Source organism: Patagioenas fasciata, chromosome 17 (assembly GCF_037038585.1).
Source record: "Patagioenas fasciata isolate bPatFas1 chromosome 17, bPatFas1.hap1, whole genome shotgun sequence".
Taxonomy (NCBI): domain Eukaryota; kingdom Metazoa; phylum Chordata; class Aves; order Columbiformes; family Columbidae; genus Patagioenas; species Patagioenas fasciata.
In genome coordinates this window covers 4,672,999-4,688,185 of record NC_092536.1, presented here as the reverse complement: position 1 = coordinate 4,688,185, position 15,187 = coordinate 4,672,999, and the positions used below count along the sequence as shown (strand labels likewise).

General features: G+C 39.2%; 2 protein-coding genes across 6 annotated transcripts in view; one reads left to right on the top strand and one right to left on the bottom strand.

Annotated features, from left to right (window-relative positions):
- Nucleotides 1-195, bottom strand: part of KNTC1 (kinetochore associated 1) — a 40,233-nt gene extending 40,038 nt beyond the window's left edge. For 2 of the 3 annotated variants that reach the window (XM_071815913.1, XM_065851253.2), the window contains exon 1: nucleotides 77-154. The gene's annotated coding sequence lies outside the window, so the exon portion shown is untranslated. Of the gene's footprint in view, nucleotides 1-76 lie in introns of all 3 variants that reach the window. The other variant, XM_065851251.2, reaches the window with a different exon arrangement.
- Nucleotides 196-297: 102 nt separating this feature from the next.
- Nucleotides 298-14,989, top strand: RSRC2 (arginine and serine rich coiled-coil 2). Of its 3 annotated transcripts, none has more exons than XM_065851332.2 (10): nucleotides 298-433; nucleotides 3,043-3,199; nucleotides 3,802-3,845; nucleotides 6,436-6,626; nucleotides 7,599-7,742; nucleotides 12,179-12,301; nucleotides 12,405-12,484; nucleotides 13,068-13,297; nucleotides 13,729-13,818; nucleotides 14,340-14,989. In XM_065851332.2, the coding sequence occupies exons 1-10, from the start codon at nucleotides 428-430 to the stop codon at nucleotides 14,517-14,519; spliced, it is 1,245 nt and encodes a 414-aa protein (XP_065707404.1). In that variant the 5' UTR covers nucleotides 298-427; the 3' UTR covers nucleotides 14,520-14,989. The 3 variants fall into 3 exon arrangements, with proteins under 3 accessions (XP_065707404.1, XP_065707403.1, XP_065707405.1); XM_065851331.2 differs by having other exon boundaries at nucleotides 13,065-13,297; XM_065851333.2 differs by lacking the exon at nucleotides 298-433 and adding an exon at nucleotides 4,745-4,822 and having other exon boundaries at nucleotides 3,102-3,199; nucleotides 6,414-6,626; nucleotides 13,065-13,297.
- Nucleotides 14,990-15,187: the final 198 nt, after the last annotated feature.

Genomic DNA, 15,187 nt, shown 5'->3' with positions numbered 1-15,187 from the left:
TGCCAGAGAGCCCCCCACACCGAGCAGCGGACATCCCTGCCCACAGGGACCGTGACCCGCCCTCCCATTTCCTCACCACGACCCCGGAGGCCGGTGACAAACTGCGACCGCCGTCCCGCCGCTGCCTCAGGCTTTCAAATTGGCGGGAGTTCCGACTAACGCTACGGATCGCAGCGCGGCCAAACCACCTCCAAACGCGAACGGCACCGTTGCTAAGATACCACCTAATCCCTGTGCGCCCCCAGAATGCACCGCGGCTCCCGCGCGTCCAGCCGCCTGCCCCCGCCCCGCGGTTACATCCGGGCGCCTGAAGGGAGAGGGAGGGCGGGGTTTGTCGTCTCGGTTTGTGAGCGTTGCGGCCGCTGAGGGAGGTTGAGCCGCTTGTGAGGAGTTGTCGTGGGGGAAGCGACGTCCCGGGCGCTTGATTATGGCGGTGAGTGGCGTTCGCCGCCGGGATTTTTGCAGAGTAGATGGATTGGGAAGGGGGCTGCCGCGGAGCGGGAGGGAAGAGCGTGTGAGACGGGGAGGGCTGGGTCGGGCGGCCGTGTGCGCGGAGAGACAAAATGGCGCCCGCCGCTCCTTCGCTTGTCGGCGCCATGATGGGCCTCGGGGAGGGGGTGGCCGCTTTTCACCCGTTACTTTTCTCCTCGTTTCCAGAAGTTTCTGGTTTACTTCTCTGGACTTAGAGAGAAGCGAAGAAGCCTTGTGGCTTAGGCCTTGTCATTTTGTGGCTGGGGAGAGAAGTGTTGCTGTGATAGGAGCAGGCGTTTCTCAGGGGGACTGAGGGAGCAGCCAGGCTGGCTGAGCCGTACTCAGTTCACATTCCTGTAGCTTTCCTTGCCCTATTATTTCTCTTTGTGTTTAGACACAGGTCTACTGTCCTAGTGTATTTATTATTAATATCGGTAGGAAGTGCATCTGCTGTAGTTATCACAGCCCTTTATGTTCATACACGACCTAAGAGTGTAATTTTATTCTCTTTTAAAAGTCTCTGTGGCCTGTTAACGTATAAAAGTGTTCGTGTGGCCTGGTAATATATAAAGGTATTTGTCCGCTAATTGAGTTGAAGAACCAATATGAATAGTTATCAAACCCGAAGTGGTTAATTTTTTACAAAAGTTAAGTAGTTTTGAGTGCAAGAAAAGAAAATGCCAAACAAATCGGATTCTAGCTGATTAAAATCTTCAAAGTTGGCTTTAAATACTTTGTGGTGTTTAATCTGGTATTTTAAGTTCTTGTTTTGAAACTTTGGCCTGTCAGTGGTGAAACAAGAGGACTGAAAACTTCTGGAAATAATTAATCCCCCCCCCCTTTTTTTTTCTTTTTGTGATGCTGTTTAGGTTTATATAACTTAGCTTGTTAAGATAGATTTTTTTTTTTTGTAAAATGGTTTGAAGAATTATGGACTTGTAGTTTTGCATCTAGGTTATAGGCACTATCTTTGAGGTTCCTCTAAAGCAGTAAGTGAGGGGTGTGTTCAAGACCCTGTAGCCATCTAGTTGAAGTCTGTCAGCCTTTTTTTTTCCTGTGTTTTTGTAGAGCTGAGAGATTTCTCTAAGGTGCAATGCACAAGGGCATTAGTGAGTAGCAATGCATATAAATAATGAGACTGGTAGCCTTGGTAAATGTGGCAGTAGTCTGAAGTTCAGTTGGGTAGTATGTTTAAAAACCTGTTTCGCTTGGACTGTTAGCTGGTATTCTCTGTGCCTTTCTCAAGTGTTGTGGTTTAACCTCGATCAGCGACTAAGCACCACTCAGCTGCTTGCTCACTCTCCCCCGGTGGGATGGGGGCGAGAATCAGAATAGCGAGGAAATGCATGGGTTGAGGTGAAGGCAGTTTAATAAGTAAAGCAAAAGCTACACATGCAAGCAAAGCAAAACAAGAAATTCATTCACTTGGTCCCATCAGCCAGCTGTTCAGCCATCTCCTGGGAAGCAGGGCTCCATCGCAAATAGTGGTTACTTGGGAAGACAAATGCCGTAACTCTGAACATCCCCTCGTTCCTCCTTTTTCCCTAAAAATATGTACTGGGCATGATGCCATATGGTGTCAAATGCCCCTTTGGCTGGCTTGGGTCAGCTGTCCTGGCTTTGCTCCCTACCAGCTTCTTGTGCACCTGGTAGAACATGGAAAGCTGAAAAGTCCTTGGCTACTCAGTAACAGCAAAAACATCAGTGTATTATCAGTGTTCTTCTCATACTGAATCCAAAACACAACTCCTTGAAAGAAAATCAACCCTATCCCAACTGAAACCAGGACATCACGTGACTTCAAAATGTATTTTTATAGAAATACCGAAATTCCTTTAAAACTTCTTGTAACTGAGTCTTTTGGAAGCCTTAGGTGGAAAAGGGAGGGTCTGAGTAGAAGGTGGGGAAGTGTAGATAAGCAGGTGATAGATGTGGAATGCCAAGGATTGTGATGGCAAAGATCGCAAAGAGGGTAGTCAGTTTCTACTCTTTATCTAATGTTCTGATGTGTCACAGACTATAGTTCAAGCTCTACTGCAGATGTCCATATACTGATGTGTTTTGAACTAGATATCAGTATACCATACAAACAGAGAAATTAAGAGCTGCTTTATCTCTCACTCTTTTTTCCTATAGATATGTCTTTGTACAGTTGCAAATTCATAACAAATTGGGCAGACTAAAGAGTAGTTACTGAAGAATAAATCCAAAGATTTACTTACAGCATGCTATGAACAAAGTCTGCAACTAATACATAATGTATTACTGACAGTCTATAACATCTGTTGTTTAAGAAAAACTAACTGCTTTGTTCTCAAAATAATGTATTTAACTCGTCATTTGAGAAGTTCTCATGTGTCTTGTTCCGTTTGCAAATAAAACTGCAGCTGGTAGAAGACCATGCAAGTTCAAGTCCTCTGTGACTTAGAACTGTTAGGACTACTCACGGCTACTCTTGAGTTTGTCTTTACAGAAAATAGTTTTGTCTTCAGAGGAAGTACTAAGGAAATAGTTTTTCCTGTTCTTCAGTCCTGAGTTTTTCTTTTCTAAACATTCTGTTCCCATGTGCAGGGTAGTGATACAGAACGAGATGGAGTAGCCCCAGAAAAATCCTCTCCAGAAAGAGAGAAGAAAAAGGAACAATCAGATGCCTCTAGTTCTCCCAGAACATCAAAGCATCATTATTCAAGATCACGCTCACGGTCAAGGGAAAGAAGACGGAAGTCAGGTATGGTCTTCATATAAGCGAAGTTGCTTAGTAATGTTCTGGTGTGTGCTTGTAGAACTGAAATCTCTTTAAAGCTTTTTGGAAGAAACATACAGATTTGGCTCTAGTAACTTGTTAGAATTGGGGGGGGGGTGGGGGTGGAAGTAGCTACTAATTTTGGTTTTGTATCTTAAATGTCTTGTTTTGAAACTTTTCTGTTTCAGTGATAGAAGTGCCAAGGAAAAGGGTATCAGTGTTCAGGGGCTGTGGGGAGGACAAGGCCAAACAGAAACCCATGCTATTTTGTCTTTAATTTGATATGCTTAAACTGGGATACTTTTGCATGGTTGTAGTAAAAATAAGATTACCTGGCTGAAGAATGTGACTGGGATATGACATGGGCTAGTTTTTCACTGTTGGAGCTAAAAGAAATGTGAACAAAGAACAGGGTATAACATCTAGAGTTTACTTTCTGCAGTAGATATTCAGATAGTGCTGTTTGTTTGCTAAGTCTCTGATCTTGACTTTAGAGCGGGTGGAATAACTAAAAAGAACTAGAAACATTATAGCCAGCTGTTCTTCTCTTTAACTTGGTAAAAAACAATAAATGTTTTATTTTACAGATACTGAAGGAAGAAAACACAGAAGCCGGAGCAGAAGCAAAGAGGTAATTAACACTTTGTAGCGTTTAGGTAATTGTACAGTACATCTTAAAGTATCTTGTAGTAATGCGCATATGTGTAAATCTGTATAAATGACTTTATGGTAAGTACAAGAAATTGGAAACTTTAAGCTTAAAAATGGATATGGAGATCCTTTCATAGTGAAGCATGATTGCAGCCATCATGTTGACAAGGTAATAGTTTTATATAAAAATGCTTTCAGAAACTAGTAACTTAATTTCTTTTTTCATGGAAACAGCCAAAAGAAAGAATTCATGTGGAGAAGTAGAATGGTGTTCTTGATGACTTTCACAGAGCTTCCATTAACCAAAAGCCTTGAATAGTTTTATTCCTGGCTGATGTTTAGGACTTTCAATGACACATACCCATTGCTTAAGTATATTAAAAGTAATACCCCACATGACTGAGCTCTGTTTATTGGGTCCTTTAATTGTAAAGACTGTCATAGCTTGACAAACAAACTGAGTCGGCTGGGAACATGGCAGTAGCAGCAAAAATTTCAGAGGGCTGTCTCTTTTTTTTTTAGATAAATGCGTGTGTGTATACAGGAAAGTGAGAAGAGACAGCATGAATAATAACTTAAAAATGTAATCTTTTCTCTGGTGTGCAAGCCGGTTATGAGCAACCCAGGGACATCAAAATCGTCACAAAAAACCCTTAAGCCATGTGGGGCAATAGCAGGCTGGGTCAGATGAGGGACTTTTTAAATTTTGACCCAGATCAGGAACTTCTACTTCCCTCATGCCAATGGAAGCTCTGTTTAAAAAATGAGGAGGAAAAAAATAAAAAAGCAGGAAAAGAAAAATAATCTAGGAGAGTTTTTGTGAAATTGAATATATTGTTTAGCTCACATGATAACATTTCTATAATAAATCATACTCAGCGTGCTAATGCGCGAAGAGACTGAACTGAAGACGCTGCAGACTCAGATAGCAAAATTATAAGCCTACTTCATGATAAGGTAACTATTAGTCATTCAAACTCATATTTCCCTTAAAAATATCTTAAATCCGTTATGGGATATCATGGTGGTTTATTACTAAGTGTGTGCCTGGAAGACGTGGTTAAAAATATATATAGATCTGTTAATATTGAAAATAAAGGTCCTTGCTTAAAATTATGTCCAGTGTTTTGCCATGCTGTTGCATCTAATCTTACACAATTCATTTAACAGTTCCTAAGTTTCACGGAGTGAGCAGATAAGGAATAATGTCTCACAGTAGATTTACTGTTTTCATTCATTTGCAAGATTAAGCTCTTCGTCTGTAGCCTAAATACTGCGTATCAGTAATTATTTTTGTCTACCAGAACAACTACTTACGTAAATACATACTTAAAGTTAATATACAGGTAACATCACAAACTTCAGATGTGTTTTTATGTAACAACTGATTATTCAAGGAGTTAATAATATACTGTAAAAGCAGGAAAAATATTATTGTATTCTTGAAGAACTATAATTAAATATATTTAGAAATTGATATATGTTAATAAGGAGTTAGAAAGGCTTGAGTAAGCCAGTTGTAGCATCTTCTCCAGACTTGTTTCTTTTGAGAGAGTTATGATTGTAGGAAAGGTTTTATGAGTGGTTAACAGATTTATGTAAGGAAAAAAAACAAACCTGAAGAATTGGGGTTTACTCTAAAATGAATGTATCATGCTTAAATTGAAACAAAACATTATTTAGAAATGAGACTTAAGTGAGCTATGCTTTTGTGCTAGAAAGATTTCAAAATAAACTGGATATACTAAGAAAAGGTGTTGATGTCATGACTTAGTCTCTAAGGAAAACACTGGCAAAAATCAGACCTGACCTTGCTAAGTATTTTTGGCGTTGTGGCTATAAAAAGGAATCTTTTTTAAGAGGCACTGCAGGAAGAAATTGCAGTGTAGCAAGCAGCATATATGTAATTTAAAGCTACTGTGGGAGGTCTCAGAGTGATGCATGTTAGTTTTAAATACTAAAAATGGGATGTCAACTATGTTGCTTATTACTTTGCTTTTTGAAAACTCTTGGTATTTACTGGCAGAAGAGTTGTGGTCTAAAAATTAATTATCTAGTGATGGATAGGAGATTGTTTTAGTTCTAAAAACAAACAAAATAGTATATGTCTGCAACTATGTATGGATTTCAGTAACTTTCTATGTGGTAGCCATAGGCAAATATTGAATATTCATTACAAATGTATGCATATATGCACATTCAGAAATTATCAGATACTTAAAGATAGATACTTATTATGTGTTTGGAATGGAGACAGTAACTGAGAATGACAGTTGTTTTTGTTACAATGTTGTGAACTCTTATATGGAAACACTGTAAAGATACCTGATGGATGCTTTAGAAATCTTTTAGGCAGTGGGGAGGAGGGAAAAGGGGAAAAAGTTATAGCGTGCATTTGCAACTTTGGGTAGTTGGTGGCATTAGGTAAAACAACCATCACTGATGATTGAGTCACACTCCTAAGGTTACTAATGTTGCATCACAACTTATCATTTTTTATCTTCTGATACCCATACTAACTCTCTTTGTTGCACTATTTTCCTGAAAGAACCAACTTCTTCTTAAAACAGGCAAGAAGACATGAATCCAAAGAGAAGTCCTCCAAGAAGCACAAATCTGAAGACCACAATGACAAAGAACATTCTTCTGACAAAGGAAGAGAGAGTCTAAATTCATCTGAAAATGGTGAGGATCGACACAAACGTAAAGAGAGAAAATCATCAAGAGGGAGGAGTCATTCAAGATCCAGATCTCGTGAAAGGTGAGTTGTTTTACATGATTATTCTCCAAGAGCATTTGCAAAAGCAGTGTTTGGGATTTGTGTAGGCTCTGAAGTACAGCTGAATTACATTCTTGACCTAATTTAATGCTAAAACACCAATTTATATTGCATGCTTCAGTTTTCATTAGGTAGTGGATTTGCTGCTACTTGTTTTTTTCAGACTGGTTCTGCGTAAAATTACTTATGTAGGTGATCTGTCTCATTTATAATTAGTATACAGAGTATAGAAAATATGTAAACAGAATGTATTGAATGTTCCCTGTTGTCAGTGGCAGGAAAGAAAGTACACTTTAGCAATGGTTTGGCTTTTTACCTCCTAAATCAAGGCCTTGCCCAGACGCAGTGCTGTCTAAGCCTCCCTGTGCTGTAGGCCACCTGGTACACTGCTGGTAGGAGAATCGCTCGGGACAAGCAGATTGCTGCCAGCAGAACTTTTCAGCCAGCTCTGCTCAAAGCTGAGGGATCTACAGCAGACATGATGGCAAGGAACAGGCTTCAGCTAATAATACGCTGAGGGACTGTGTGTGACTCACAAAGTGAAATTTGGGCATCCATTCCCTAAAGTGTTGGAATACCATGGGGAGGAGGAGAGTTTTGTTGCCTTTAATCTGATGCAAGATTCTTAAATTTGTTTGGCTGTGTATTTGTTTTGAAATGTACACTGTAATGAACAACTCAAAACAGCTGTATTGATGAGTATGATTGTTTACATAAAATCTGCGTAACTCATTTGTCTGTTGTGGCTGGTGGGAGTGTTTAGTTCCTTTCCCATTTCATCTCAGTCTTACAACTTAAACTGTTCAAGGCATGAACTCTTCATGTGTAGTTTACAGTCTCCCCACCCTGCCTGATGCTCTTTGCCCTGTGGTGACAAATCTGTATATAAACCCTTAAGCAGAAGCTGAGTTTAAACATGAGAATATATGTAAGAATTTGGGACGTGTGTTTCAGACGTCATCGTAGTAGAAGTCGTGATAGGAAAAAATCCCGATCTCGCAGCAGAGAGAGAAAACGACGTATAAGATCTCGTTCTAGATCAAGATCTAGACACAGACATAGAAGTAGAAGTAAAAGCAGAACTAGGAGTAGAAGCAGGTAAGTGTTAACTTTTGTATACACTTACTGGTGATACTTGGTTGAACGTTCTGTGGCGGGCTGTTGTATAGAAGAATGATGGGTTTGCCAGTTAATGTGTGTTTGTGTAACTAGATGTGTTTGGTGTTTTCTCAGCTGTACCGATACAGTGGGTTAAGTATTGGGTAGTAGTCATGACCACAGTTCAAGTTCTTTTTGGTTTCTTGTACCACAACTGAATTTACTGGTTTTAATAGGATATGTAAATGATAGCTAAGTGCAAAAAACTAAAGAATAAGATAAAACTAGCCATTTCGTGTGCTTAATATGAAAGTAGTGTGGTGGGCAAAAGACTAGTTTAAGAATAGTACTGTATTTACCTCTCTGTTTATATATTGTAAAAGGGAAGTTTAACTGGAAAGCACTGGCTGTAAGAGCAGATAACACTGATCAGAAGCTAAACCTGATCAGCTCCACAGACTTTACTTAAATTGTCGTCTGTGAGCTAGCAGTTAGTGTAGTGCTAATGGAGATTTTGCATCGGATGGGATGTTTCTGCTCTGAGTGTACTATTCTGTGTTAGTGATTACCAGCTCCTTTTTGTCAGGTTAAATGTGAGAATATTTATCATGTTAATTTTTCTCGCTGTCTTGGGTGCTTTCGTTTCTTCCTTAAATTCTTGAAGCACAGATTGAAACACTAGCTAGACATGTACTGGCTTATTCTGGGTCTGTTTGACAGAGATGAAATCCGTGCCTCACCTGGAATATGCTAGAATTGAGGTTTTCTTCACTGTGTAGAAGTTAATGTTTTCCGATACTGATTAATCATTCAGTATCTCTATGCAGAGTTGTGAGCCTATTTGTATGTATCACCTTTGCGTTCTTAAACCCTGTAGGATTTTCTGAATGAGTAAGCTGAAATATAATGACTGCTACAGTTCTGTTTTTTCCTTACTGCTTGTTTAAAGTAAAACAAGTAGTTTGGATACAAATTGGTGTCCCTTCAGTGCTCCCAAGAAAGTGTTGACAGTGTTCCAGTTCATTTAGTAGTGTTTTCTCTAGAGTATTTCAAATTGCATATTTAAAGGATGTAGAAGTTGGTTATGACTACTCAACATTACAATGGATCGTTGGAGACTTAAGAATCTAGCACACTTGCGTAATGCTCCATCACCACTTGTGAAGCTGTTAAGAAGACTTATCTTACTGAAGAAGTAGTTGAATTACAGTGTTTGTGTCACATTTTATTTTGGCGTGCACTTTCTACCAAACTTTCAGCTGGGGTGAGTAGAGCTGGGTTTTCAATTGGTGTACATGTTACTTGCATTTAATGGTTATTTAAACCACCTTCAGCATGATATATAAGGCTTAAGTTCCCCATTATTTCCATTTATTATAGATGATGTGCACTTACTGAAAGTCACTTTGAACACTTCTGTGAAAACTTCACATCGCAAAGAGTTTTTTGTTTCTGCAGGCGAATTCAAATTACAGAATCACAGAGTGTTAGGGATTGGAAGGGACCTCGAAAGATCATCTAGTCCACTCCCCCTGCCAGAGCAGGAACACCCAGATGAGGTTACACAGGAAGGCGTCCGGGCGGGTTTTGAATGTCTGCAGAGAAGGAGACTCCACAACCTCCCTGGACAGCCTGGGCCAGTGTTCTGTCACCCTTACTGAGAAAAAGTTTCTTCTCAAATTTAAGTGGAACCTTTTGTGTTCCAGTTTGAACCCATTACCCCTTGTCCTATCATTGGTTGTCACAAAGAAGAGCCTGGCTCCATCCTCCTGACGCTCTCACTTTATATATCTGTAAACATTAATGAAGTCACCCCTCAGTCTCCTCTTCTCTAAGCTATAGAGCCCCAGCTCCCTCAGCCTTTCCTCACACGGGAGATGCTCCACTCCCTTGATCATCTTTGCTGCCCTGCGCTGGATTCTCTCCAGCAGTTCCCTGTCCTTCTGGAACTGAGGGGCCCAGAACTGGACACAATATTCCAGGTGTGGTCTCACCAGGGCAGAGTAGAGGGGCAGGAGAACCTCTCTCGACCTACTAACCACCCCCCTTCTAATACACCCCAGGATGCCATTGGCCTTCCTGGCCACAAGGGCCCAGTGCTGGCTCATGCTCATCCTGCTGTACACCAAGTTCCCCAGGTCCTTTTCACCTATGCTGCTCTCTAATAGGTCATTCCCCAACTTATACTGGAACCTGGGGTTGTTCCTGCCCAGATGCAGGACTCTACACTTACCTTTGTTATATTTCATTCAATTTTTCCCCACTCAACTCTCCAGCCTGTCCAGGTCTCTGGATGGCAGCACAGCCTCTGGCGTGTCAGCCACTCCTCCCAGCTTGGTGTCATCAGCAAACTTACTGATAGTACACTCTATTCCCTCGTCCAAATCATTGATGAATATATTGAATAATATAGCCTGAAACAGAACAGCAAATGTGGGAAGAAAAAGTAAGGAATAGTCATAGTTTAGGAATTTCTTCAACTGGAGACATGGCTTGTTGGATAGTGATGGATATACTGCAAGAATCCGTTTCTTGTGAGTACTGTTATTGTCTCACAGATCCTAGAGAAGGAAAATAAGTGAGGCATAAGTATTTTTGAGCAGTAGCTAGGATGCTTCATCAAGTTCTGGGTTCAAGTTATGGGGCAAGCCTCAAGGAAAACTTCACAATCCAGATAAACAGGATGTGGAAACCTACCCTATTAAAACTGAACTGTGGAATGATCCCCCTTATTCATGACATGCAATATTTGGTGTGTTACAGTTAGCAGGCTATGACAGAAGCATTTGTAAATAGTAAAACTGGGCCTTCTCTTGAGGGTTCTTTGCATAATCTCAAGCTCATGTTTTCAAGTGATCTGTGCTCACTAGTGTTTAGACTAACCTTTTCATTCTGTGGGCATGTAGACCCTCCTGGCAGTTCTTTTGTAGCATTGCTCTGATGAAATGCTGGGTGGAAAACATGACACCATCTGCTTGTTTCAAATGGAAATACTTAAATACAAAAGCTCAAATATTTATTTCCTTGATGTTTACCAGTGCAATAAAGCATCAGACCAAAGACAAGACCAAACTACAATAGTCAGCACGGGAAAAATGAAGGTATCTTTGAAACATGCATTACATCCTATCTCAGGAATGCAGATCTGTCACTTCCCAGTGCCTGAATCTGCATCTTGTCATCTTCTATGAAAAGATAAGTCTCGCCTCCTTTGTATTCTACCAGATTTGTCATGTAAACAAGGATCTCTTTTTATAACTTCAGTCTGTGTTTTGTGATGTTTGTAGATGCTGCCCAAGTTGCAAACAGAAGAAACAGAATATCTGAATGCCATTTAGAGTGGCTGTTGTCAAGTTAGCTATTATCTCAAATGGTTGATAGTAACATTTAAGTATAAAATTGCAGAAATATTTTTGTACATCACAACTTACTGTTTATGGCAAATCTGGGGAAACCGTGAGTGATATCTCCTGTCATTTAAGCTTTCTTGGACACTTCCAGTATCTGTGACGTTTTTGTTTAAAACATCAGTGTCAGAGGCTTAAACAGGCATAAACCCTTATCTTCTGAAATGTAGATATTAATGATCCTGACAGAGACACTGCTATTAGCACTTGATATGTGTATTTTGAGCAGCTGTTGCTTAGGTGGGACTTGATGTATATGTCATAAGAACGACTTCTATTTGGGAGGAGGTGGGGCGAAAGTTACTAAAGGAGAATTGAGCAGAATATTTTGGTATTTTGCTTAAAAACATATTTTTACTGGGTTCTTTTCAGATTATCAGGCTCCAGATAATGCATGCTTCATACTTCTCTGTACAGTAGTGTCCTTTCCAAGAGCAAACCCAAGACAAACGGCATGTGTTTAAACCAGCTCTCCCATTTAGCCATCCTCAAACAGTTGTCCAAAGCACATGTAGTGAAGACTATACAGAGGGGAGAGAAATAATAATTTCCCTGAGGACTGTTCCAGTTTTTTAATTGGACCTGTTAAAAATGCTCCTTTTTTTACATAATTATAGTGCTGTGAGGTCTTTTGTGGTTTTTAAAGCATTCTTGTAACTTGAACCATTGTAGAGTTCTCTTGCTATTGACTTTACCAAAAGTTACACAGTGTTTTTCCTTGTCAGGTTTTAGAGTGAAAATCTCTAAAGCCAGATCTATTTATTCTAAACATCAAGTATAAGAGGGTAAATGAATACCCAGAATTACATATTCTGTTATATTTGCAGTTGGAAATCTTCAGTTTTAGCTCTATCTTGTAACAAGGCAAGTGTGACTCGTTTTAGTACAATCTCTGTGAAAGCTGTTCTTGAGACCTCTCAAAATTAATCATTAAGCTCTGTTTTGGAGTTATGATCAGATAACTTAATTAAATGTTAAGGTAGATATGTACCTTCATTGTTTTAGCAACTCTGTTAAATTTGGTTGCAGAGAGCGAAAGAAAAGAATTGAAAAGCCCCGAAGGTTCAGCAGGAGTCATAGCCGGAGTCCAAGTCCACCACCTTTTCGGGGACGAAATACAGCTATGGATGCACAGGAAGCATTAGCCAGAAGGTCAGAAATTGTTACTATTTTAATGATATGTGACATAAGTAAGCTGCTGCTGCTGTTCATTTTGCATGTCTAAATATTTTTATTCTCACGTGCTTACTTCTAGACTGGAAAGAGCAAAGAAACTACAAGAACAGAGAGAGAAGGAAATGGTTGAAAAACAGAAGCAACAGGAAATGGCTGCAGGTAGTGCATGTGTGTTACATTCATTCCTAAACAGTAGTGTGAGTGGAATGTAGTGGAGACTCCTGTGCCGAGTGTTACAGTCCTGTCCAACAGATGTGCAGGTTGTCTGTATAATTGTTAACTTGGTCCATGTATAAGAACCATAACTAGAACTCATTTGAAAAAACAAATCCAACACAAACCCAACCAAACTAGACATAAAACCCCGATAAAAACAATCACGATTTCTTGTCACTTACCGGGTATACAACAAAAATGTTGTATGTTAGGCTGGTAGATGATTTTGTGGTAGTCATTGGACCCTTCCTTTATGCATCATTAAGCAAGAGTTTGAAATCTGTTACTAGCTCAGGCATATTTAGATGCATGAGGTACGTTAGTTTCACTTTCAGTTCTGGTTTCCCAAAAATATTGGAGACATGTTTCTTAATTTACGAACAACATGTATTTTATTGTGCATTTATTATTTGGACACTTTCAACTTATTTCTGATGAAGGGAAGTGTTTGAGGCTTCTTTTGTTTGTTTCTTGTTTGTTTTTGCCCAGTAAAATCTGATAGAAAATTACCTTTCTTCTTCAGCAGCTGCAGCCACTGGAGGTTCTGTTATTAACGTTGCTGCTCTGCTGGCATCGGGAACACAAGTAACTCCTCAGATAGCAATGGCAGCTCAGATGGCAGCACTGCAAGCAAAAGCACTCGCAGAGACTGGAATAGCTGTCCCGAGCTATTACAACCCAGCAGCTGTGAATCCAATGAAATTTGCTGAGCAAGAGAAAAAGCGGAAGATGCTTTGGCAAGGCAAAAAGGAAGGGGTAATGTCTTTTCTCATTTTCATAGAACTTGTTTGGAAACATCTTGCACTCAAGACAGTTTAAGGATACTTATCAATGTTATTTCTAGTAAAATTGCTTTCATATCTGTTACAAAGTTTCCCTATTAGCAGCAGCCCAAAACTTCAGGAGGCAAAGGACTGAGATAACTAGGCCTAGGAAACCCCCTAATGTCATAAAGCTCAAGAGGTGTAGCTCGATCTTAATTCTACTTTTGTCAGTTTGCCTACAGCTTGCAACTGAGTATCAAATATAGATGACCTCTTTTTACTGAAAAGTGATGACTAAGCTATTAAAAACTATAATTGACCACTCTGTTTTTAATATTGCTTTTTTGCTTGCTACTGTATTGTGATAATAATGGAAAATTATGTAAAAAAGTGATACATCTTTTTTTTTTTTAAACTTGACAGGATAAATCACAGTCTGCAGAAATATGGGAAAAATTAAATTTTGGAAACAAGGACCAAAATGTCAAATTCAGAAAGCTGATGGGCATTAAGGTAAAGAGTTCTGAATGTGTAATTAAGTGTATTATTACTTGTAGGACAGTAATTTCTTTTTTTTTATTTTAAAGTGTACCTGTACCAGTAAAGATGTTCACCTGGTACTGCCTGTTGTAGTGACAAACTTTAAGTATTTCTGATTAAAGTTCAGAAGCACTATGTAAATCTGAATTCAATCCAAATTCTAGAATTTCATTATGTTTCTGTTTAACAAGGCAACTGTAATGATCTGTAACATCAGTGGGAACTGTGACCAGTATTCCTACTCTAAGTAGTATTGTTTGTATAGATGAGTTAATTGGAGACATTTATTTGAATGAGTTAGCAAAGGAACTGTGTGGTTTGTGACAGTAGGAGGAAAGCTGCACTAGAATAATGGTCCAATAAAAGCAAATGCTTGAATTCTTACTAGCTTTTGAAAACAATAATGAAAAATTGTGACACTTGTGACACCTGCAGTATATGAAAACACCGCTTCCTACACAGCTAACGTTTGTTTCATTCTGTTTGGTTTCTAGAGTGAAGATGAAGCTGGATGTAGTTCAGTTGATGAAGAGAGTTACAAAACGCTGAAACAACAGGAAGAGGTTTTCAGAAATCTAGATGCACAGTATGAAATGGCGAGATCACAGACTCATACGCAAAGAGGAATGGGATTGGGGTTTACATCTTCAATGCGAGGAATGGATGCAGTTTGAAAAAAGTAAAAAAAAAAGAGGCAGTTTTAAAGTTTGGGACTATGGAAGGTTCTTGTTCAAATGTTGGGTCCTTGTTCACCAAAAAGCTAGCATTCTAGCTTGCATGGGTGTTGCATTGACTTTAATTTATTGAAAAATACAATTTTTTTGTAAATATCAGATCAGTGATACTGGTGTTAGTGTTGTAATCAGGTTATACCCACTTCCATTAAACTTGAGAGAACTATAGAAGGACAGTATTTTTTAGTTAAAGTTCTACTTTTCAAACCACGCAGCAGATGGGAAATGCTCATACATGAATATTTCGTGTCCACTGTCTTGTGTACTTTTGTACTTTAACCTTGTACAGTTATTTTCAATTCTTGAAACATAAAAGAAACATTGTGTAGATGTTATTTAGCAGTCTGGGCCAATAGGCACATAATCCAGTGCAAAAAACCTGGTTAATAATAAAGACATTTTTTCTCTAAGGTCTTTCTTTATGTTAATTAGATTTTGAGGAAAGTAGTGAAGGCAAGTCAGGAAAACTAGTTGTGAAGGCAGGAGGAGTGTTTGTTTCACTTTGTTCTTTTGCTTATTTGGAAGATTTTGAAGTAGGATATATTCTAAAATAAGATTTGCAGTGTACGGCACAACTCGGATGTTGAGGTTTTGTTTTTCTTGTTTTG

Coding starts and splice junctions, on each gene's coding strand:
- RSRC2 (XM_065851331.2), top strand. Junction 12,302..12,404: donor CAGGAAGCATTAGCCAGAAG/GTCAGAAATTGT, acceptor GCTTACTTCTAG/ACTGGAAAGAGCAAAGAAAC. Junction 12,485..13,064: donor GCAACAGGAAATGGCTGCAG/GTAGTGCATGTG, acceptor TTTCTTCTTCAG/CAGCTGCAGCCACTGGAGGT.